Source organism: Camelus dromedarius, chromosome 27 (genome assembly GCF_036321535.1).
Source record: "Camelus dromedarius isolate mCamDro1 chromosome 27, mCamDro1.pat, whole genome shotgun sequence".
Taxonomy (NCBI): domain Eukaryota; kingdom Metazoa; phylum Chordata; class Mammalia; order Artiodactyla; family Camelidae; genus Camelus; species Camelus dromedarius.
Window position 1 is genome coordinate 3,794,506 of NC_087462.1, and position 19,854 is coordinate 3,814,359.

The following is a 19,854-nucleotide window of genomic DNA, read 5'->3' on the forward strand; positions in this document are numbered from 1 at the left end:
TTTTCTGTGCTGGTATGGTGAGGAGGGGGGCCCCAACTACTTGAAACTTGAGGGGCACCTTGGTGAGGGGCATGGTGGTGGGCACAGAAGGAAGCCAGTCTGCAGTACTGGAAATGGTTTTTAATCATAATTAAATAGTGGGTGATTAAGCCATAATTGAGGTCTTGGACTCCAGGCTTCTCCTGAGCTTCCTGTGGCTCAGCTGCCTGGAGCCTCGGCCCCCAGTAGATTCAGCCCAGGCTGGGTCCAGCGGTGCCAGCAGTGTCCAGGGCCGCCATCACCGCTCCACGGCCAGGGCCTCAGCCTCCTCGGGGAAGGCGATGTCGAAGATCTCGCGGTAGTGCTCCACGAAGTGCACCTCCAGGCCCTCGGTGATGAAGGGGGCCAGGTCATAGAAATCCTTCTTGTTCTCGGCAGGCAGGACGATGCATGTCACTCCCGCACGCTTGGCCTGGGAGGGTGGGGACCACAGTTCAGTGTGGAAGGAAAGGAGAGGGCTGGGCTGGGAACAGATGATTGGGACCTGGGAGCAGGAACCCGGCCTCTTGTGGAAAGCTACAGAAAAGAGACCTGTAGCTTCCTGGATTGATTGCAGTATCCCCTGCACTGCGTTTAGCGGTCTGGCACCTGAGGTTGGCCACATCCCTGTCCTACCTGGGGGGGCCTCTCTGCAGCAGTCCCCTCAGCCTGTCACTTGGACAGGGGTTCCTGTGTGTCACTGGCCTAGGGACGCAGCACACAGTGACTCCCTCAACCTCTCAACTTTGCAAGCATGGAGGCCCAAAGGGCCTAAGGTTGTCCCAGTCACAGGTTCCCCCCAAGCTGAGCCCCTGCAGGTACTTGAGGTCAGCAGGCAGGAGGTGTGTGTAAGGGACAGAACCTGGGGGGGGGGGTCACCATGAGGAGTGGGGGACTGCAGGGCAGCCCTGCCTCCCACATCCCCCGCAGTCCAACCTCGTTAAGTGCACAGCGATACTATGGGCCCTCCCCCACAGCCCTTCCTGCAGCCACAGTTCTCAGTGCTGGTCAGGTGAGAAGCCTGAGTGGGGCCTCTTGTCTGTGGAGATTCTCCAAAGCCATAAAAAGCCTGAGAACCACAGTGGAGGGGCAGCTTGGCAGTCAGCTGAACCTGCCCCTGGCCAGGCAGCCTGGGTCCAGGCCCCATGCCTGCTGGGCCTCACTTCCCATCTCTCAGATGGCCCTGTCCCCATCCTGCCTGTGAGCTGGAAAGCTGGGCGGGCGCTCACCGCAATGGTCTTCTCCTTGATGCCGCCCACCGGCAGGATCTTGCCGGTGAGGGAGACCTCGCCTGTCATGGCCAGGTTCTGCCGCACCGACCGGTTCATTGCCAGGGAGAGCAGGGCCGTGATGATGGTGCAGCCGGCGCTCGGGCCATCCTTGGGGGTGGCGCCCTGGGGGGAGAAGGGGCTGGTGGGCAGACTGCCCCAAACTGGGGACTCCGGTGGGAGCGTGGGGCCGGCCTCACCTCAGGCACATGCAGGTGGATGTGTGATGTCACCAGGAACTCATTGGTGGGGTCGCGCTGCATCAGGAAGGCCCTGGCGAAGGTGTAGGCGATGCGGGCGCTCTCCTTCATCACCTCCCCCAGCTGGCCTGTCACCTCCAGGCTCCCATCCTTGTCCTCCTTGCTGTGGCTGCCTCTGTCCCAAGGCCGCCTCAGGGACGTCTCAACAAACAGTGTGGAGCCGCCTGGGGAAGTGAGGGTAGTGCCACTGAGCCCTGGGGCGCCCCTGACTCCGGGACAGCTGCTCCCGCCACCCTCCTCATGGCTGGGCAGCGCTTGGGGACACTTGTCACTGTTCCTTCCCCAGCTGGTCCAGCCTCGCGCCTCCTCAGCCCTCACACCTCCCAGCCCACACAGCCCCTTCAGAGGTTCCAGCTGCAGGGACTGGGTTACGTGAAAAGGACCTCAGTGGGTTGGCCTTCCCTGTGTACCTGACAGCACAGAGCCTGCCAACACCAAACTCATTCCCCCGCGCGCAGTTTCAGTACAGCCCGACCAGGCAGGCGGTGTGCCACTCAGAGCCGGGCCCTGTGCGCACCCACAGAATCCCGCCTGCCAGCCGAGAGAGTCCCTGGCTACCAAAGACCCCTGGCCCTCCGGAGCTCCCTGACCCAGCCTCCTGGTGGAGGTGGGCTGAGTCAGTCACCTGGGCAGGAAGCGCCTCTCTGATCTCCCACCCTGGCAGCTCCCTGGCTGTCCTCCCATGCTGGGTGGTAGCCCCTCGGGCGACAAGTTCCCATGCTGTAAGGACTCCCCTTCAGGCACACCTGTCAGTGTTGCCCAAAGCTCCAGAGGAGCTACTGCCGCCTCCTCATGGCCCCACCCGCCCTCAATCATCACGCACACTGCCCATCGGCAGGGAGCCCACAGCTAAGGCTCTGGTCCACCCGCCTCTCCCAGAGGGACAGGCAAGCACAGGGCCGTGTGGGGACCCCCACGCTTCCTCCCGGCGCAGGCCACTCACCCATGGCGGTCCAGGCCAGGCCCATGACCACGCCAGGCGGCGTCACGTCGTACATGCGCTCCACCGTGAACACCGGCTTCCCCACGAAGTCCTGTAGGTTCTCGGGCGTCACCTCCACGAACTCTGCCTCGCCACTGACGATCTTGTAGGCGGACTTCCGTAACACCTGGGGGGACAGCGAGGGGGCTCACCTCCTTTTTAATTTTTTACAGTTGTGGTAAAATACACGACATAAATCCCACCTTAACCGTCTTTTAAGTGTACAGCTCAACGGCAGTGGCAGTAAGTGCATTCGTGCTGGGTGTCCAACCATCCCCGCCAGAGCCTTCTCATCTTCCCAAACTGAAACTCTGCCCCAATTTAACACTCACTCCTCGCCTCCCCCGGTCCCCGGCCGGCTCACCTTCTCCACCTGCTTCTGCAGGTTGCGGACGCCGCTCTCCCGGCAGTACTGCTTGATCAGAAGGGTCAGCACGTCCGATGACAGCTTGGCCTTGCTCTCGTCCAGGCCACACTGGGCACGGGCCTGAGGCACCAGATACCGCTGCGGGGAGGAGCGCCACCGTCAGGACCCCAGGGCCTTGGTCAAGAACCGGCGCCTCTCCTGTGGCCCCCGCCCAGCCTTCCTAAGATCACCGAGGTAGACCCCAGGCCTGCCCCACAGAGCCCCTGTCCCCAGGGGAGCCTGGGGTTGTCCAGTGTAGCTGGGGTGTCAGGGGAAGGCCCCCTGCTCCAGGAGGCCACACCTAAGATCTGAAGGGTGTGGAGCCAGGAGGCCATGAGGGAGGGTGGCAGTGACTCCAGGGAGGAGCCCCATGGGCGCCAGGCCCTGAATGGAGGGCCTGGGACCTGCAGATGCCCAGCCTGTCGCCTCCATGTGCTCCTGAGACTCCAGGCCTCTGCTCCTGCTGGCTATACCCTCTGCCCAGATCTGCCTCCTGCCCCCACTCCAGGTGGAACCTTAGATGCCTCTTCCTCCAGGAAGGCCTCCTCAATCTCATGCAGACAGAGGGCGCGTGTGGTAGCTGACTGGCGACGTGACTGCTGCCCAGAGCAGACAGGGATGAGGAGCAGGTCAGAGGCTCCAAAGTCACTCACAGCCCAGCACCACTCCTGCCACACCACAGTCACTGAACAGAGTTCTGAGCACTGACTGTGGGACAGATGTGTCCCACCATCCTCGTGTTCCTCTTGTTGTCCCTTCAGGGGTTGGAGGAAGCCCTGCACCCAGGCCCCCAAGCCTGCCCCTCCTCCGCCCGGTTCAGTGTCCAGGCTGGTGACAGAGGACATGGTGGGGAGTCCCCAGCACCCCTGCAACCATCACAGCCCAGAGCTCCTCTTCCTCACCTCCTGCCCCAACGGGATGCACAGGCTGGGAGCCCGTGCCTGTCACAGGGCTGTGAAGGGCTCCAGGGGATGAGATGCTCCCAAGCCCTTTCCAGAAAGAAAATGCTGTGCTGGGGACACAAGCCCTCAGGAAAGAAGTCTGGCTCTGCCATGAGTGATTCCAGGCTAGTAGAGCACCACACACCGGGCACCAGGGGAAGGACCCTCCCTGGGTGTCTCCCAGAGAAATGCCTGCTTTCAAGTAAGAGCCTCAGCGCAGGAACGCCCAGTTAGGCAGTCGCACCCCCCAGAACCACGGCTGGTGGAGATGGACAGCGGCCTCACTCCCGCACCCACAGCCCCAGGTGAACCAGCAGAGACACCGGCCTTGTGCCGCGGAGGGCCCGGCGTGCCACGTGTGAGGCAGGTGCGGTGTGCGACCTCGAGGCAGCAGGGCACTGAGGGGGACTCTCCTATGGGAGGTGAACTCACAATCCCGAGACAGTGCTGGGCCCTGAAAGCCAAGGCGGGGCTGTCACCTTCAACACCGAGCTCACTGGAGGGCTGTCCTGCTTTTGTGCTATGGCCCCTGACGTGGGGATGTAAGGAGAGATAGGAAATGGGTCTCTAGCCCCTAAGACCCCTGGGATTTCCTAAGCAATGGGGCGAGGAGAGCATCTTTTCTTATTCACAAGCCCCTTGCAGGAATACCCAAGGATTTCAGGAACAACAAGGGGACGCATCAGCACAGCTGGATGGGGCCTGGTGGTCAAAGGAACCGACCAGGGGGCGGGAGAGCCTGACGGAACCTTCAGCTGTGCCCTCACCCCCAGGGAGGGGGAGGGGCTGGAGACTGGGCTCACCACCAATAACCAATTGATGATTTCATCCATCAGCCCGTGCAGCGGGGCCTTCCCCACACCTTGCCTCCTGCACCTCTTTTTCAGCTGTTCTCGAGTTGTATCTTTTATAATAAACTTAACAGTTAAGTAAACCGCTTCCCAGAGTTCTGTGGGCTGTTCTGGCAAATTATCAAACTGAGGAGGGGGTTGTAAGAACCCATGATTCTGGGTGGTCTAAAGTAAGAGCAGCTGGGGACTTGCTGCTGGCATGTAAAGCGGGGCAGCCCTGTGGCCTGAGCCCGAACCTGTGGGTCTGATGCTGTTTCCGGGTAGTCAGCGTTCAGAACTGAACTGAATAACAGGACACTGGCCTGAGAGCTGGCTGGTGTGGGGAACCCCCACCCGGTGTCAGAGGTATGACCTACACAGTTCACAACAGGCCTGTTCCCCTAGTACCACCACCACCTCCCCCCATCTGTCCCCTCCTGGCATGGGCGCCCCAGGGCAGGGTCACTGCGGGTTGTCCCCTAGCTCTGGTTAACTGCCTGGCACCTGGAGGGTACTCAGATCTTTCTTAAGCCCAAGTGGTAGTGGGGTGCACCCCCACCCCAGGGCTGGGCTGCCTCACCTCTGCGATGGCGAGCTTCTCCTGGGCCACGTAGCCTGACACGTTGATCATCTCCATCCGGTCCCTCAGCGGCTCTGGGATGGTCTCGGTGATGTTGGCAGTGCAGATGAACAGCACCTGGGGGAGGCGACAGTGAGGTTCCTGGGGACGGGGCATCCCGTCTCTCTCTGCCAGGCCAGCCCCTGGGCACAACACACACCTTGGACAAGTCCACGGGCACATCCAGGTAATGGTCCAGGAAGTTGGCATTCTGCTCAGGGTCCAGCAGCTCGAGCAGCGCTGATGAGGGGTCCCCCTGGTAGCCCCGGCCAATCTTGTCCACCTGAAGGAGCCGCAGAAGGTGGGCTCACTAGGCAGTCCAGCGGGAGACCAGCTGGGCCCAGACCCCACCAGCATGGGGGTCAGGGCAGGGGAGCCCTGGCCCGACGGCGTGGCTGTGGGCAGACACCGGGTCCTCCAGGGCAGGAGGGCCCAGTGTCCAGAGACAGCTCAGCTGCAGCCCCACCCACGTGGCTCAGGGACCACCGAAACCTCAGGGACCTTGATTTCACTTTGAACACAGACTCTGTCTGGTCAGAGCCACCTGGAGCCATGGGCTCAGAGCGTCCAGGGGACTACGTCGGACCCGGGGGAAGGGCGTAAGCCCGGCCTCGGACCCCAATCTCCACGCCCCACGAACCTCGTCAATCAGCACCAGGGGGTTCTCAGTCTTGGTCTTCTTCAAGCACTGGATGACTTTCCCCGGCATGGCACCCACGTACGTCCGCCTGCGGGACAGGGCACGACTGGGCACTTGGGGCCTCACCGCCCAGGGCTGCCGCGGCCCACCTTACCCGGAGCTCAGGACCTTCACCGGCCACGTGCCCTCCTCGGCCACCACAGGAGATACGGAGATGCACATGGCGTGGCCCCAGCAGAGGATGAACGCTTCCAAGCAGTGCAGGTGCGCAGAGCACTCAGTCACCCCGATGGCTTTGTGGTCCCAAGGGCTGGGGGTGTCGATATCCTCCCCAGCTGATTCAGGGCACAGGGGACAGACTCACAGCCGAGTCTCTCTCGGACCCATCCCCCTAGCCAGCACCTCCTATCCAGACCATGAAACCCAGCCCACACTGCCCGACCCAAGAGGAGAGGGGCTGGGAGCAGCAGGAAAGCCCCCAACCCCTCAGCCCATAGGCTCAGGGTCGCGGGCCCAGGGCCCGCCTCGGCGGACAAGCTCTTTCAGGAGCGTTTCCCGAGCGCCCGTTTGTTCTGCCCCAGCTCGGCCGCAGGGGCCTGCCGGGCAATCGCAGGGAACCAACCAGACAGGAGTCCCGCACTGTGAGCCGAGGCCCAGCAGAGCAGCCCAACCGCAAACCAGGCAGGCGAGGAAATGACGAGGTATGGATGACTTCGTACTTGGCACGAGGCAGAGCAGGAGCGGGGGTGGGGAGTGCCGCCTTGCTTGGGGGAGCAGCAGTGGCTGAACGGGAGGCTCTGAGCAGAGGAGGTGAAAGGGAGCCCTGTGGCGCTCTGGGGGGAGGGCGCTCCAGGGGGGAGGGCACTCCGGGGGGAGGGCGCTCCGGGGGGAGGGCGCAGTGCGCACGCAGGAGCCCCAGGGCAGGGCAGGGCCAGACCTGGCGTGTCACAGGAGCAGCGATGGGGCCCACATGGCTGGAGGTCAGGGCCTTGTGGACTGCAGGGAGGACGTGGGCTTCTACCCCGAGGGAGGTGGGAGCCCTGGAGGGCTGTGGGCAGAGGTGGGCTTGGCTGTCCCCGACATCACAGCAGGCAGTTCCCTGTCCTAGTCCTTGTCTTGGGATCCTAGACCAACGTCCACACAGACGCCCACCTGCCTTCCCCGATGACTCACCACCCCCCGACCTCACAGACTTCCTGTGCTTGTTTAGAAACTCAGTCAAGGCCCTTTCTCACCCTGGTGAGTGGTCTGCGGATCCCTAGCACTCCCTGAAGCAGGGGCCGGGGACCTGGCCTGCCTGCCTCCCTCTGTGTATCCCCTCCAGCTCCACCCAGCCGCCCCTCCCAGCTCAGACTGCGGCCCGAGCCAAGAACCTGCACCGCCCCCAACCCCGCAACTCCCCGGCACACCCACACCGTTCCAGCCTGTAGGCCTCCCAGTGACCCCGCACCCAAGGCTACGTCAGCTTCACCCCCCACTCCTGACCTCCCGGCCCCACCATGCTCCAGCTCCCTTCTCCAAACTCCTCTCCGGCCCCGGACTGGGGTGGGTCTGGGGTGGGTCGTGAGACTGGCCACCTCCCTGGGGACTCAGCACAGCAAGGAGTGGCAGGGCCGCAGCAGGCTGGAGTGCTTTCACCCCGCCCGGAGGGTGGGGTGGCTCCAGACAATGAGCCCCGGGTGACCAGAACCATCAGTGTTTCTAAAAAGCCAGAAAAGTAACTTTCACATAGTTAAAAATCTTTGACCACGGTAGGATGGAGACACATGGCAAACTCGGAACAGACACCATGTACCTGTTACACTTGTGTCTCACCGAGGTTGTTCAGAGAACCACCCTCTGCGGAGGCCAGTGTGGCAGAAGCCTCGGAACACAACATCCCCGACTGCCCCATGGAAGGGTGTCACACACGGGCCAGATGGCTTTAAGAGCCTGGACATGGGGGTTGCCAGGCCCTGCTCGGGCCTGACGAGGAGGGAAGAACCTTGCTGAGGCCATCTCACCTCCCACTCTAGTCCACAGTCCCCTGTCCTGAGGCTGGCACACAGCCCCGGAACTCCAGCCAGGGTTGGGGGGAGCTGAGCTGTGGGACATAAGCTGGAACCATGGGGCCGTCTGCTGACAGCCCGGCTGAGAGGTCCTCTTGGTGCTCAAAAGGCCAAGATTTTGATCCAATGTTTAAGCGCCTGGATTCAGCCAGTCCTGAAGTCAGTGGGACACCTGGACTTTTCTATTATTTACTCCAGCTTGAGTGGGGTCTGGTGCTTGCTCACTCTACCAGGGCAGGAACAGACCCAGGAGGAAGGAAGACTGACCAGGATGAGCCACGAAGGGAGCAGGGCCAGGCCTACCTGTGCCCCTTGATCTCAGCCACGTCCGTCATGCCCCCGACACTGAAGCGGAAGTACTCGCGGTTCAGGGCACGGGCGATGGAGCGGGCGATGCTGGTCTTGCCCACGCCCGGGGGGCCATAGAAGCAGAGGATCTTGCCCTGGGTGGAGCCCCGGAGCTGGCTGACAGCGATGAACTCCTGTGGGCAGAGGCGGGCTCCCGTGAGACACTCGCCACCCTCTCTGCAAGGGGCTCCGCCTGGCATGGCTCCTTCCCCTAGGCATCGGGGGCTGTGAGAAGGGATGAGACCTGTCCCAGAGGGGCTGAGCTGACTGGATGTCATTTGCCACAGAGAGGGACAGCTGTGGCACCAACAGGACAAGCAGGTGCCAGGAGGATGTGGGCAACTGACTGTAGGTGACCCCCAACACCAGGCTCATCCAGTAACTCCCTACACCTGGACAACAGCATCCTCTCTCTCCAAAAGCCCGCCCCCCACCTGCCCTCAGCCAGTCGCCCGGCCCTCGTTTCCTCCTATCACAAGCATAATTTTTATCCCCCTCACACGGGAAGCCCTGACATCTGAGCCACTCCAGCACTGGTCCCTCCACCCATCCCCCTCCTCAGCCCCTGCTGACCCCCCACACCAACCCGGCCTTGGCCAAGCCCCTCCCTTGCCCGCAGATTCACCAGGGGGCTTCTCTGGGTCTCCCACAAGCATGGGGCAATCCTGGGTCCCCTGAGGCACCCCCTCACCACACACAGATCCAGACAAGGCAGCCTCGGCCTCCCGGCCCCTGCCCTGGGGGCACTGAGCCAGCGCAGGAGGTGGGCCAGGGCCCAGGGCCCAGGGAGGGGACGGCCGGTGGCGCCTCACCCACCAGGATGCGCTTCTTCACGTCCTCCATCCCGTAGTGGTCCTCCTCCAGCACCGCCTGCGCCCGGGCCAGGTCCAGGTTCTCATCGCTGCACTTGCCCCACGGGATGGATGTCAGCCAGTCCAGGTAGTTGCGGGTAACACTGCCATGGGACAGGCCAAGAGCCAGTGAGCAGCCAGGCGTCACCGCTTTGAGGAGCCAACCCGGCCCAGGCCCCCTGCAGTCCAGGCACACCCTGTTCTACTGTTCTCAGGAAACACTGTGTTTTTCACACATTGAAGGTTTCGGTAACCCTGTGTTGTCCAGTCACTTTTTAGTAATAAAGTACTTTTTTTGGGTGGGGCGGGGGAAGGGGTAGGTAATTAGGTTTATTTATTTTTAGAGAAGGTACTGGGGATTGAACCCAGAACCTCAGGCATGCTAAGCACACGCTCTACCACTTGAGCTACACCCTCCCCCCAGCAATAAAGTACTTTTTAATCAGAGCAAGTATCTTGCTCTTTTTTGACATAATGCTTAATAGACTACTTAACAGACTACAATACAGTATGAACATAACTTTTACACATACTGCGAAACTAACAAAAACTCACGTGGCTCGATTTATTACTGTGAACCAACCCTGCAGTGTCCCTGCACCCTGGCACCAATGCTAGACCTGTTTCCCAGAGACTCAGCGCCCGTGGGGACTACTCAGGGTCCGACAGCACTGGGGGGGCCAGGGGTAAGGACGGGGAGACAACCTGATCGGGGCAAGTGGGCAAACTGAGACCAGGAGCGTGAGCTCCAGACTAGGCACCGAGCACCCAGGGACAGAAGCGGATCCCCGTAAGGAGGTCAGGATCAGAGGAGACAAACGACAGAGGCCGAGGCTGGAGTGAAGCACCCTGAAGTGGAGGAAGGGCCGTGAGCTGAGGAATGTTTCCTGGGAGTTGGAAGAGGGAGGAAACCTCCAGTGCCTCCAGGAGGAGCCAGTCCTGCCCACGACACCTGGACGTTAGGGCTTTGGCCTCCGGACCGGAAGGCAGGTCCACGTTGTTTTAAGGCGCTAAGTCTGTGGTCACCTGTGACACCAGCCTGGGAAGCTCACTCGCTGAGCAACAAAGAGAAGCTGGGGCATCTCTGGAAGAGAGGCCCACACTGCCTGGGGGAGCCAGCCTCTCCAGGGTCCATGCAGAAAGAGACAGCCCTCCCCAGACGTCCTGAGCCCGAGAGGGGCCTGGTCCAGCAGCCCAGGGGGAACTCAGGGTCTGGGGCTGCAGGCCCACTCAAGTCCTCCCCTGAGGAGCCGTCCCAAGCCCTGGCCAGCCCATGAGCTGCCGAGAGCAGCACCTGGTCCCAGAGCCAAAAACATCCCCCAGGGCCCTGACCCCAGGGCCGCCACCAACTTCCAGCCAGTGTGCAGAAGGCCATGAGCAGCTGGCAAGGCCAGGCCACCAGGAAGAAGGACAATAGCTGGCTGACTCTCAAAGCTGCCAGAGGGAGACCAGGGTACAGAAGCCGAAGGAGGGGCTGGCCTTGGGGCAGCAGCTCCAGGGACTCCCAGTTCTGGCTTGGAGCCAGACGTCCCTGAGTCCATATCCCTGTTCCCATCTACTGGTCCAGGGATCCTGGTCACAGACTTACCATCTCCAAGCCTCGACTTGCTCAGCTGTGAAATGGGGGTGATGGGAGAGGACCCCCTCACACCGGGGCCACACTCACTTGAACTCGGAGGAGTGGTTGTCCAGCAGGCCCAGCTTGCTCAGCTCCTCGTCCACCACGTCCATGACGTGCTTGGGCACCACCAGCTCCTTCAGCCGCTCGCGGAACTTCTCCTCAATGGCGTCCTTGTCATCCTTCTCCAGGCCCAGCTCCTTCTTGATGATCTTCAGCTGCTCCTGCAGGAGGTACTTGCGGTGCGTCTGCTTGATCTTCTCCTCCACCTGCGGGGCCACGAGGCCGCGGTCAGACCAGCAGGGACACGCGACAATGCGGAGCTGGGGACGCCGCTGCCGCTTCAGGACACGGAGACAGAAACCCAGGGCACGCAGCCTCCAATTCCCCCACCTCCAACCCGAGTCTTCCCGGGCATGGGCCTCGCAGCCACACCACATCCCAGGGCCAGGGAAGCACTTGCCCCTCAGCCCTGGTTCCGACGAGGGGGAGGGGAAGCGCAGCCTGGCGCCGGCGCGCCTCCCATGCCGGTCTGGGGGTGCCGAGCCCCCTTCTAACGGACAGGCCGAGGGCCCTGGGTTAGCCCCAGCACCCGCCCCTGGGGTCCTGCTGACCCCAGTCCTCGTGTGCGAGAGTCGAGGTGTACATTTTCCGATGAAAGATATGATACAAATTTTTCCCCTCATGTAAGAACTAAGTGAGACAAGTGAGTTAAATCCGGAAAATGTAGTAACTGACTATCCGGGCGGACCACGGTTTGCCCAAAGATGGGAAGATGGTCCTCTCACAGCTGAGTCTTGGGAAACAGCTTCTAACCTTTCCAGGGCCGGCTCCCCTATTTCCAGCATCTCCCTGGGGCTCCCTCACAGAGGACAGTCCAGGGCCCTCTCACCCTGTGCTCGGCCTTGGGCCCCAGTCTGAAGTCTCACCCGAGGTTCCCAGGCCCCAAGGAGCGCGCAGCCTCGGGGCAGAGGCCCCGCCCGACCCCAGCCGGCTCACCTCCCGGCCCAGGCGCTGCTGCAGCTTGCTCAGCTCAAACTCCTTCTTGAGGAGGGACAAGGCCTTATACAACCGCTTTGGAATCTGCCGAGAAAGGAATACGTGAGAGGATGTTCAGAGGGGCGAGGGTGTGGGGAGTAATGGAGGAAGCAGGGCCTGGGGCCGGCTCTGACCCAGCCCACTTCTGGACATGGCTGCTACAGCCACACCCCGCGAGTCTCACTCACGTTGGTCTCCTCCAGGACATCCTGCAGCTCGTGGGACTCGGCTCCGGTCAGCGCAGCGCCCATGTCGCTCAGGTAGATGGGGTTGTCCACCACCCTGTGGCCCGCCTGCATCATCTGCAGCACAGACTCTCTGCAAGGGACGGAGACGCTGCCATGCCAGACACAAGCCGCTGCACTGCGACCCCTCTGGAGATCCCCTCCCTCGACCCCAGCTGAGGACACAAAGGCTCTGGCCAAATCCAGGTCCCTGTTAGCAGGGAGGAGACCAAGAGCTGAGGCCAGCAAGCGGTCTCCTCCAACCTCCTGGCCCAGGGCCTCCCTGCTAGGAGGAAGCAGGCCCCCCACACACAGGCCTGGGCCAGGAGTCCTGGAGCCCCGCCAGGTTTCCCATGAGGACAACACAACCAGCGGCGAAAGAGCCAGAGGGCCCCAGACCCACCTGTAGAGGGGGTTCAAGGCGATGATATCCCGGATGGTCTTCACAATCTCTGCAGTCAGGGCCTGGCAAGCAGGGAGGCCGCAATGGTCACGGGGAGCCCCTCCCACCCGGCCTGGCCAAGGACGCCCTCAGAGGCCCAGGAGCGGAGCCCAAATTCACCAGGCTGGGACTTGGGACCCGAGAGCAAAAACTAAACCACCCCTGTCTTGGCAGACCACTCTGAACCTCCCGTCTCAGAACAGCCATCTGGGGGGCAGGGGAAGGGGGTGCTTTGTTCCTTTCTTTTAAGCACTGTCCTCACAAGTGGCACCCCCCTCCCCACCTCAGCTGTGGGTCACCAGGGCTCTTGGCCTGCACCCCCTGAATCTCGCCCCAGTCCCCCTTCCGAGGCAGCCCCAATGCCAGTGTGGATGCCATGGGGACTGCTGCCCTTCCTGCCTTCACTGCCACAACAGTGTGGCTGGCGACACTCCTGGCAGGATTATTGGGCGCAGTCTGCGGCATAAATCCCACACCTCATGGTTTCCAGAGGCCACGGCTCCCGGCACATCGTGCTCCACTCGGGGCAGCAATGGGCAGGAAGCACATGGCCGCCACTGCCAGGATCTTCAGTGTGATCACCTGGTTCCCGGGTTCATCCCTGAACTGCCTGGGACGACCTTTGCAGCAGGAGCAGGGACACGGACAGGCACACCGCGAGCGGCCCGGCTCCCCACCACCACAGCATCTATGTGTTCTGCCACCTGTATCCCCCCAAACAAGAGCCTTAAGGGTGACTCTAAAGCTGTGCTGCCCCGGGCGGCAGCCACCAGCACTACTCGCATTCCCGTGAGTTAAGATGAAACACAGCCAGGCGTTGTGCTCCTCAGCTGCGTCAGCTGTACATCAAGTGCTCAACAGCCACAGGGGCCGGGGGAGCAGAATCACAGGGCACACCCAGAGCCATGCAGAGCTCTCCTGCAAGGCACTGCCCTGGGGGCCCGTGGTTGTGACTGCTGGCCAGGCCCCCTGCCTGGGCTGCACCGGACATCACCAATAGATCGCCACACTCCTCCCCACCAGGCTCAGAGCCTGCCCCAGAGTCCTCAACACAGCACTGCAGGCTCAGACAAAAGCTGCCAGTCACGTCTGGGGGGTGTTCCCCATGGGGAGACCATGGCACCAAGGGCATGCTCATGTGAGGAGCCTTCCAATGGCTCTGCCTTTCCTCAGATGCCCCCTCGACAGCGAGCTTGCTGTGCTACAAAGGTAGGCCAGCCTAGGCTTGGGACCCAGGTGGCCAGAAGGCTGTTTCCTTCCTGTCTTGAAGCCCCGAGTCACAGTAAATGTGCCCTGTCCACCCCTCAGCCCCGGGCCTGGGAGGAGGAGCCAGGCCAGAGGAAGGGGGCGCGGGCATCAAACCCTGACCCCCTCCTGGCAGCTGGGGCCCCGGCGCAGCCCCTTTACCTCCCTGACGCCAGCTCCGCCTGGACTTCTGAGGAAGGCGCTCGCCGGGCCCCCAGACTCACCTTCACCTCCTCAGTGACCTGGAAGTCCTCATGGACGACGTTCTCCACCTCCACCATGAGCACCTCACTGGCAGGGCCGGGCTCCACCGCCACCTCCACCTGCTGCCTGGTGCCCCCGTCTTCCTCCGCCTCCTTCTTGTTCCGCTTGGGCTTCCGGTGGGGCTTCTGCTTGTTCTCACCCTCAGGATCCTCTGGCTCCACCTCCAGCTGGCGGCTGATGTGAACCCTGAAGGCCACAAGGAAGGGGTGAAGCCATCGAGGCTGGAGGGTGTCCTGCCAGCGGCTTCCGCAGGGCTGCCGACTAAAGGGCGCCTGCAGCCACCGGCTGGAGTGGAGCTGCCGTCTCAGAACCCACGGCCAGCATCCCCCCCATCCTGGGGACATCCATTCCACTTCCCACACCAACGCCCATCGTCCTCCACAAACCAAGAAGCCCGTGGCAGCCACTCTGGGCCCATCAAGAGTTCTGGGACCCTGTCTGCCCCTCCCTCGGCCTCAAGCTCCCTTACGGCATTCAGCTTCGCAATAAAGGAACCTCCTTCCCTGACCACTCCATGTGAATGAAGTCCAGCCCCGCCTGTGCACACAGCCCCCAGCTTGTCCATCTTCAATTTCCCCTCCAAAGCACCTGCCACCATCAGAATGCAGCCTGTGACCTATTTCCATGCTCACGTTCTCCCCATGCAGGGGGCCAGATCCCCAAGGTGGGCCCCTCACCTGCTCCTCCAATCACAATCAAGCACCTGGCAGACACCAGGCCCCAGGTGTTTGGGGACAAGTGGGCTCCCTTCTGCCTCACAGGGATAACTAATAACAGTACTGTCCTTAGAGAGCAGGCCTGAGACTGACTGGGACCCGGGCTCAGTGCTTGGCTGACAGGGGCAAGAGGCATAGAGAAAAGAAGGTGGGGACTCGGTAAAGCACTGGGGCGACCTGGCCTCAGGGGTCAGCAGGACTCTGAGGCACCTCGCAGGATGGCAGAGTAGTGAGTAGCTGCCACTGTCTGTATGAATTTTGGTTGCAACTTACTCTGTTCCTTCTGACCAATGAATCCTCCCAAGAGACAAAGCAGCAGCCTCTTCTCTAAAACAGATCCTACTGCTAGCAGATGAGGATGGGCGCAGGGGCTCAGTACAGTGGGAACGCCACCAGGACGGTCCACAGAACCAGTGCCCTCATAGACCACCCCCCACCCTAGGTGTCCTAGTAGGAGGCGGGGCTGCCGGCTGACACAGAAAAAAGCTGTCAGAAAAAAGGATGGAGGGCTCTAGAATCAGCAAATGCCAGCGAGCATCTTCTACAAGAGGCTTGTCAGAATATTTACTACGTTACTGCTTGTGACTCTGAAATGTGACGATTCCCACATGTATGTGATCACAGGACGGCTTTGACAAGTGTCTTGGGAGGCCACTGTTCCTCGGAACACACGTGAAAAGCTGGTTCGTTTCTTCTAGCTTCAACCCAGTTGATGTCATATTTTTCTTAATGAATAGCAGCAGTACAGGGGTTGGACCAGGCTTACAAACGTTGTATGTAGCCCTTCGACAGAACGGAGGCAGAAACTAGCACGACCCGCGAGGAAATGTGTCTGGCTAAGCGACAAACCGCCAATTGCTAGGCTGAATGGAGACACAGATGCAGGCACCTGGGGGAAGGCCTGCCTGACACCTAGACATGGGCTATGAGGCAACTTGCTGTTTTGTTTCGTGGTGCTTTTTGGAGCATCAGAATTGGCTCCTCACTGATCCCAACTGCCACTTTGACTCGGGCTCTGAGAAGCGGGATCCGCCTCCAGCTCTGGCCTGCTCGCTGCAGTGAGGAAAAGGGCGGCTGGTGGCACCTGGGGCATTGCTCTCCTGGCCCTGCCCCGCCCCGCACCCTCGGGCTCCCGCACCTTCTGTGTCCCATGACAATCATGCGCAGCTTGTCCCCAAGGTCCTGCATCTCATGGATCTGGACAAACGTCCCCATGTGGTAGATCTCATCCAGGCTCTCGACCACGTCGGACTCGTCACTGAGGGTGGGGACACAAAGGAAGTGGGCACGGGGCCGACTCACTTGTAATAAGAGGGAGAGAAGAGAAACACCCCTCCCAGCCTTGACTTCCACACTCACTCACTCCCACAGGTGCTCTGGAGCAGAGGTGCCTGGTGGTCCCCACACAGGTGGGCCAGACACTCTGGGTTAAGCTGGCCCCGAGGGCAGAGCCTGGGTGGGATCTGGATTCCCTTCCATACCTCCTCTGACGGGGCCTAAGACGCACCTTCAAACTTGCAAGTGGAACTAACTCCTACCTGGGGTGGAGGTGGATGTACCCAAAGCCTCCACACCTGCCCGCCTAGCTCTGCTCTGAAGCAGCCCCACCCTGGCCCAACACTGAGGTTAATCTCAAGGCTAATCTCCCCCCATCCTGACCATACACAGGGCCCTTGAGTCTTCAGTCCAGACTACAAAGGGATACTCAGCTCTTGGCCTTGCCCCCTGGAGGTTTTACTGGGTTTCTTTCAAGTCAAGGGTCAGAGGCCCAGGCTACTCTACGGAGCAGCACTGGCGGTGAGTCACCCTGCAGGGCGCCTTCAACAAAGGAGGCAAGGAAAAATTACACTTACTTGTCATCTTTCTTTAGAAAGACACCGGCATACGGCTGGGCAAGACGGACTTTCCTTCTTAGCAGCTCAACCAACTTCTTATTTTTAACCTAGCATGACAATGACCCCAAAGTGAAACGCAGGGCAGGTTTTCTAGCCCACATTTTGACAGCAGCTCTAGCGTTTTCCCTATTACTCTCAGGCAGATATGCTAATCTGATCCAGGACTAACCAACATGCTCCAGGAAACCCAGAACCAAAAAAAAAGAAAAAAGACTGGTATGTGGAGAATGGAGTGGGGGTAACGTTTACGAGCTGCATTCCTTAATTTTTCCCTCTTCCTAAAGAAAACTCCAAGTAGACAAACGGCCAGAACCAAGAAATTGACTTAACATCCAATTTCAAGAGCTGTTTCTGCAGGGAAATGCCATGACTTGAAAGTCCAAGCCACCTGCTTCTATTGTTAGGAGGACAACAGTAAATACGCATAATTCAAATGTGACACACCCCACAGGCAGGTAACTCCCTCAGTTTTCACTGAAAGCATACCTGAATCACGTCTACACCCTATTTGTTGATCATCAAAGCCCCCAGGATCACAGCACATTCTCCTGTCATGTCAGTGGCAGGCAGAGGGCTAATGATGTTTCCCGGCAAACAGCTGATGGGAGGAGCGCAGGTATCCTTAGGGCTCAAATGATTTCCTTCAAGCCTGTGCTAAGACCCAAGCCAGACCCCAACTAAACTGAATGGCCCTCAGACTTTGGCAAGATTCTGAATTACCTGGAGGACTTCCTAAAACTGATGGCTGGGCCCCACCCCTGGAGTTTCTTATTTAGGAAGGCTGGAGTGGGCCTGAGAATCTGCACTTCAAACAAGCTCCCAGGTGCTGCTGCTGCTGCTGGTCCAGGATCATGCTCTGAGAAGCAGTGTTTTAACTCACTCCATTACCATGTGGTATGGGAACTCCTGACACTATAAACGTACTCTTTCCGGGATAAAGGTCCGTGACACCCTTCAAGAGTGTATACGACCCACTCTATGTTAAGAGTCACTGGTCTTTACTCAGAGGCCACTAATAAGGAGAGAAGCTTTTAGGGCAAGTTACCCAGATACCGTGTCCACAAAAAAATCAAGAGAAATTGGAGCTTTGCTAACAGCTTCAGAAACATTCAGTGGGCCCCGTGGAAGTTCCCAGTTTCCCCTCTGCTAACAGCTGGCCGCTGCATCTCAGCGCCTGTCCCCTCTCTTCGGCAGGCGCCCTTTCCCTTATTCACCAGGTAACAGCGAGGAATACCGCCTGCCAGTCTCATACTGCCCGCAGCGGCTCACGGAACCCTCCTGGCTAGCTCCGGGTGGGCAGACAGAACCCCTCGGAAGACTCCCATCTCTGCCAGAGCCCTGGGGACCAGGGGCATCTGCACATTGCAGGGCTGAGGGAGCCATACCTGGTGAACAGTCCTGGCCCCAGAGGCCTGGGAGGGTAGAGAGGACTACTGGAGATGGGGGTCAAGGATGGAGAAAAGACCTCCAAGGGCACATTTCTGAAGTGTCAAAAGCGCACCACGTAGCAAACAGCAGCAGCTTACCGTGAAAGTATGTTAAGCACCAGGCAGTTCTAAGTCTTTTACACATGACCTCATTTACCTCCTATAACAGTTTCAACGAGGGACTATGATTATGCCCATTTCACAGATGAAACAATGGAGGCCCACAACAGCCTGCCCAAGGTTCTATGGCTAGGGGTGGAAGAGCCAGGATATGAACCCACAGGGTGTGGCCCTAGGGCCTACAAGTAACCTCCACTTAGTATCAGGGAAAGACCTTGGAAGGGCAGCCAATACAGGCACAATTAGCAGAGCAAGAGGGGAACTGGAGTGGCCTCCTTCTGTCTCCTCCTCACTGGCTGAATGTTGTCCCTCTGCATTGTCCTTTCCCTTTCCAAGGGATCCCATGTAAGGGGGGAGGCTGGAGGGTGAATGCCAAGGCTGACTCATTGTATGACCTTGCTCAGACAGTTAACAGATAACTGCTCTCCTCCGTGAACTCGTTTCCACATCGTTAAGAAAGAGAGACAAAGACAGGGTGGGGAAGGCAGCCAGGAATTTGGGTTCTTCTTACTCTAAAAACTCAAGTTCCTAGCACTCCTGCTGCTTTCTCTTTATTTCATCATCCTGGTCTATTCTGCCCGCCCTCCTCCCATCCTGTGGCTCAGCCTGAAAAGATCCTGTTCAGTCTCTTCCACTAGAACATAAATTCCTTAGGCAGAGGGCCTGTGTCTGTCTTGTTCCCTGATGAATCCTCAGCCTGCTACATGGTAGCAAGTTCAGAACACTCTGCTGAATGAATAACCCCCTGAGAACATCCTTCTGCCACCTTCCTCCTGAGTCTCCTGACCAAACTAATGGTAAGAAGACTAGGACTCGAACTCCAGCCTTTGAGAAGCTTCGTGCCTGGAAAAAGCTGTGAGGCAAGAGTGCTAAGCGATCCCTCAGTCCAACCCGCTACTTGCAGGCGCGGGGAAACGGAGGCCAAGGCAGGGGCTCTCATTACCTCGACAATCTTGATAAAGCGCGGGAACACTGGGTTGCGTGTAACGGCGATGAGTGGCAGGTGCGGGAACACGTCCGGGATCATCATGGGCGTCAGCGCCGTAATGACCGGGCCTTCCCCGCCGCCCGCGCTGCCCCCCACGCCCGAGGTCCCATCCTCCGCGCCGCCCTCGGAGGCATCCTCGCCGCCGGAGAATGAGCCGCCGCCGCCGCGGTTGTTCGCCTCCCAAAGTCCCCGCCAGTGGCCCGCGGCTGCGGGGCCTTGGCCCCACAGCGCCCAGGGAGGAGAGGCGTCGCAGGCCCGCCGGCCTCTGGGCAACCACGCTCGGGCCACAGGGGGGACCCGCCCCCCCGTGACGGCCAGCAGCGGCCGCCGAAGCGCCCAACACCTCGCAGCTCCCCACAGCCGCACATACCCTGCGCCCGCCGCCATGGCCCGGCCATCCTGGCGGCGGGCGGGACTTGCGTCACTTCCGCGGGCCAGGCTGGGGCGCACGTGACAGAGGGCGCGTGCCTAGGTGCCCGCGGGGGGCGTGGCCCGGAACGGACAGCTGCGGGGGCGGGACTTGGAAGAGTGGAGGCGGGGCCTACACGGAGAAGAACAAAGCGTTTGAGCTTCTTTGTCCCGTCCATCTATTCCGGCCTCCTAGCTAGCGCGCCTGGAAGGCTGTGGGCACGCACGACGGTCCCTAGAAAGAGAGGAGCTGCGGCT

At 60.3% G+C, this 19,854-nt stretch overlaps 1 protein-coding gene across 1 annotated transcript; it reads right to left on the reverse strand.

The window, feature by feature from the left end:
- Positions 1-105: 105 nt before the first annotated feature.
- On the reverse strand, positions 106-19,601 carry LONP1 (lon peptidase 1, mitochondrial). Its single transcript, XM_010983335.3, is given in 20 exon segments — positions 106-451; positions 1,248-1,412; positions 1,487-1,710; positions 2,490-2,655; positions 2,893-3,033; positions 5,286-5,402; positions 5,485-5,607; positions 5,965-6,052; positions 8,316-8,494; positions 9,177-9,315; positions 10,878-11,098; positions 11,829-11,912; positions 12,056-12,185; positions 12,495-12,556; positions 14,003-14,228; positions 15,897-16,016; positions 16,612-16,700; positions 19,144-19,410; positions 19,412-19,480; positions 19,482-19,601. Coding segments are annotated over 20 exon segments (2,889 nt in total). The 5' UTR covers positions 19,587-19,601; the 3' UTR covers positions 106-277.
- Positions 19,602-19,854: the final 253 nt, after the last annotated feature.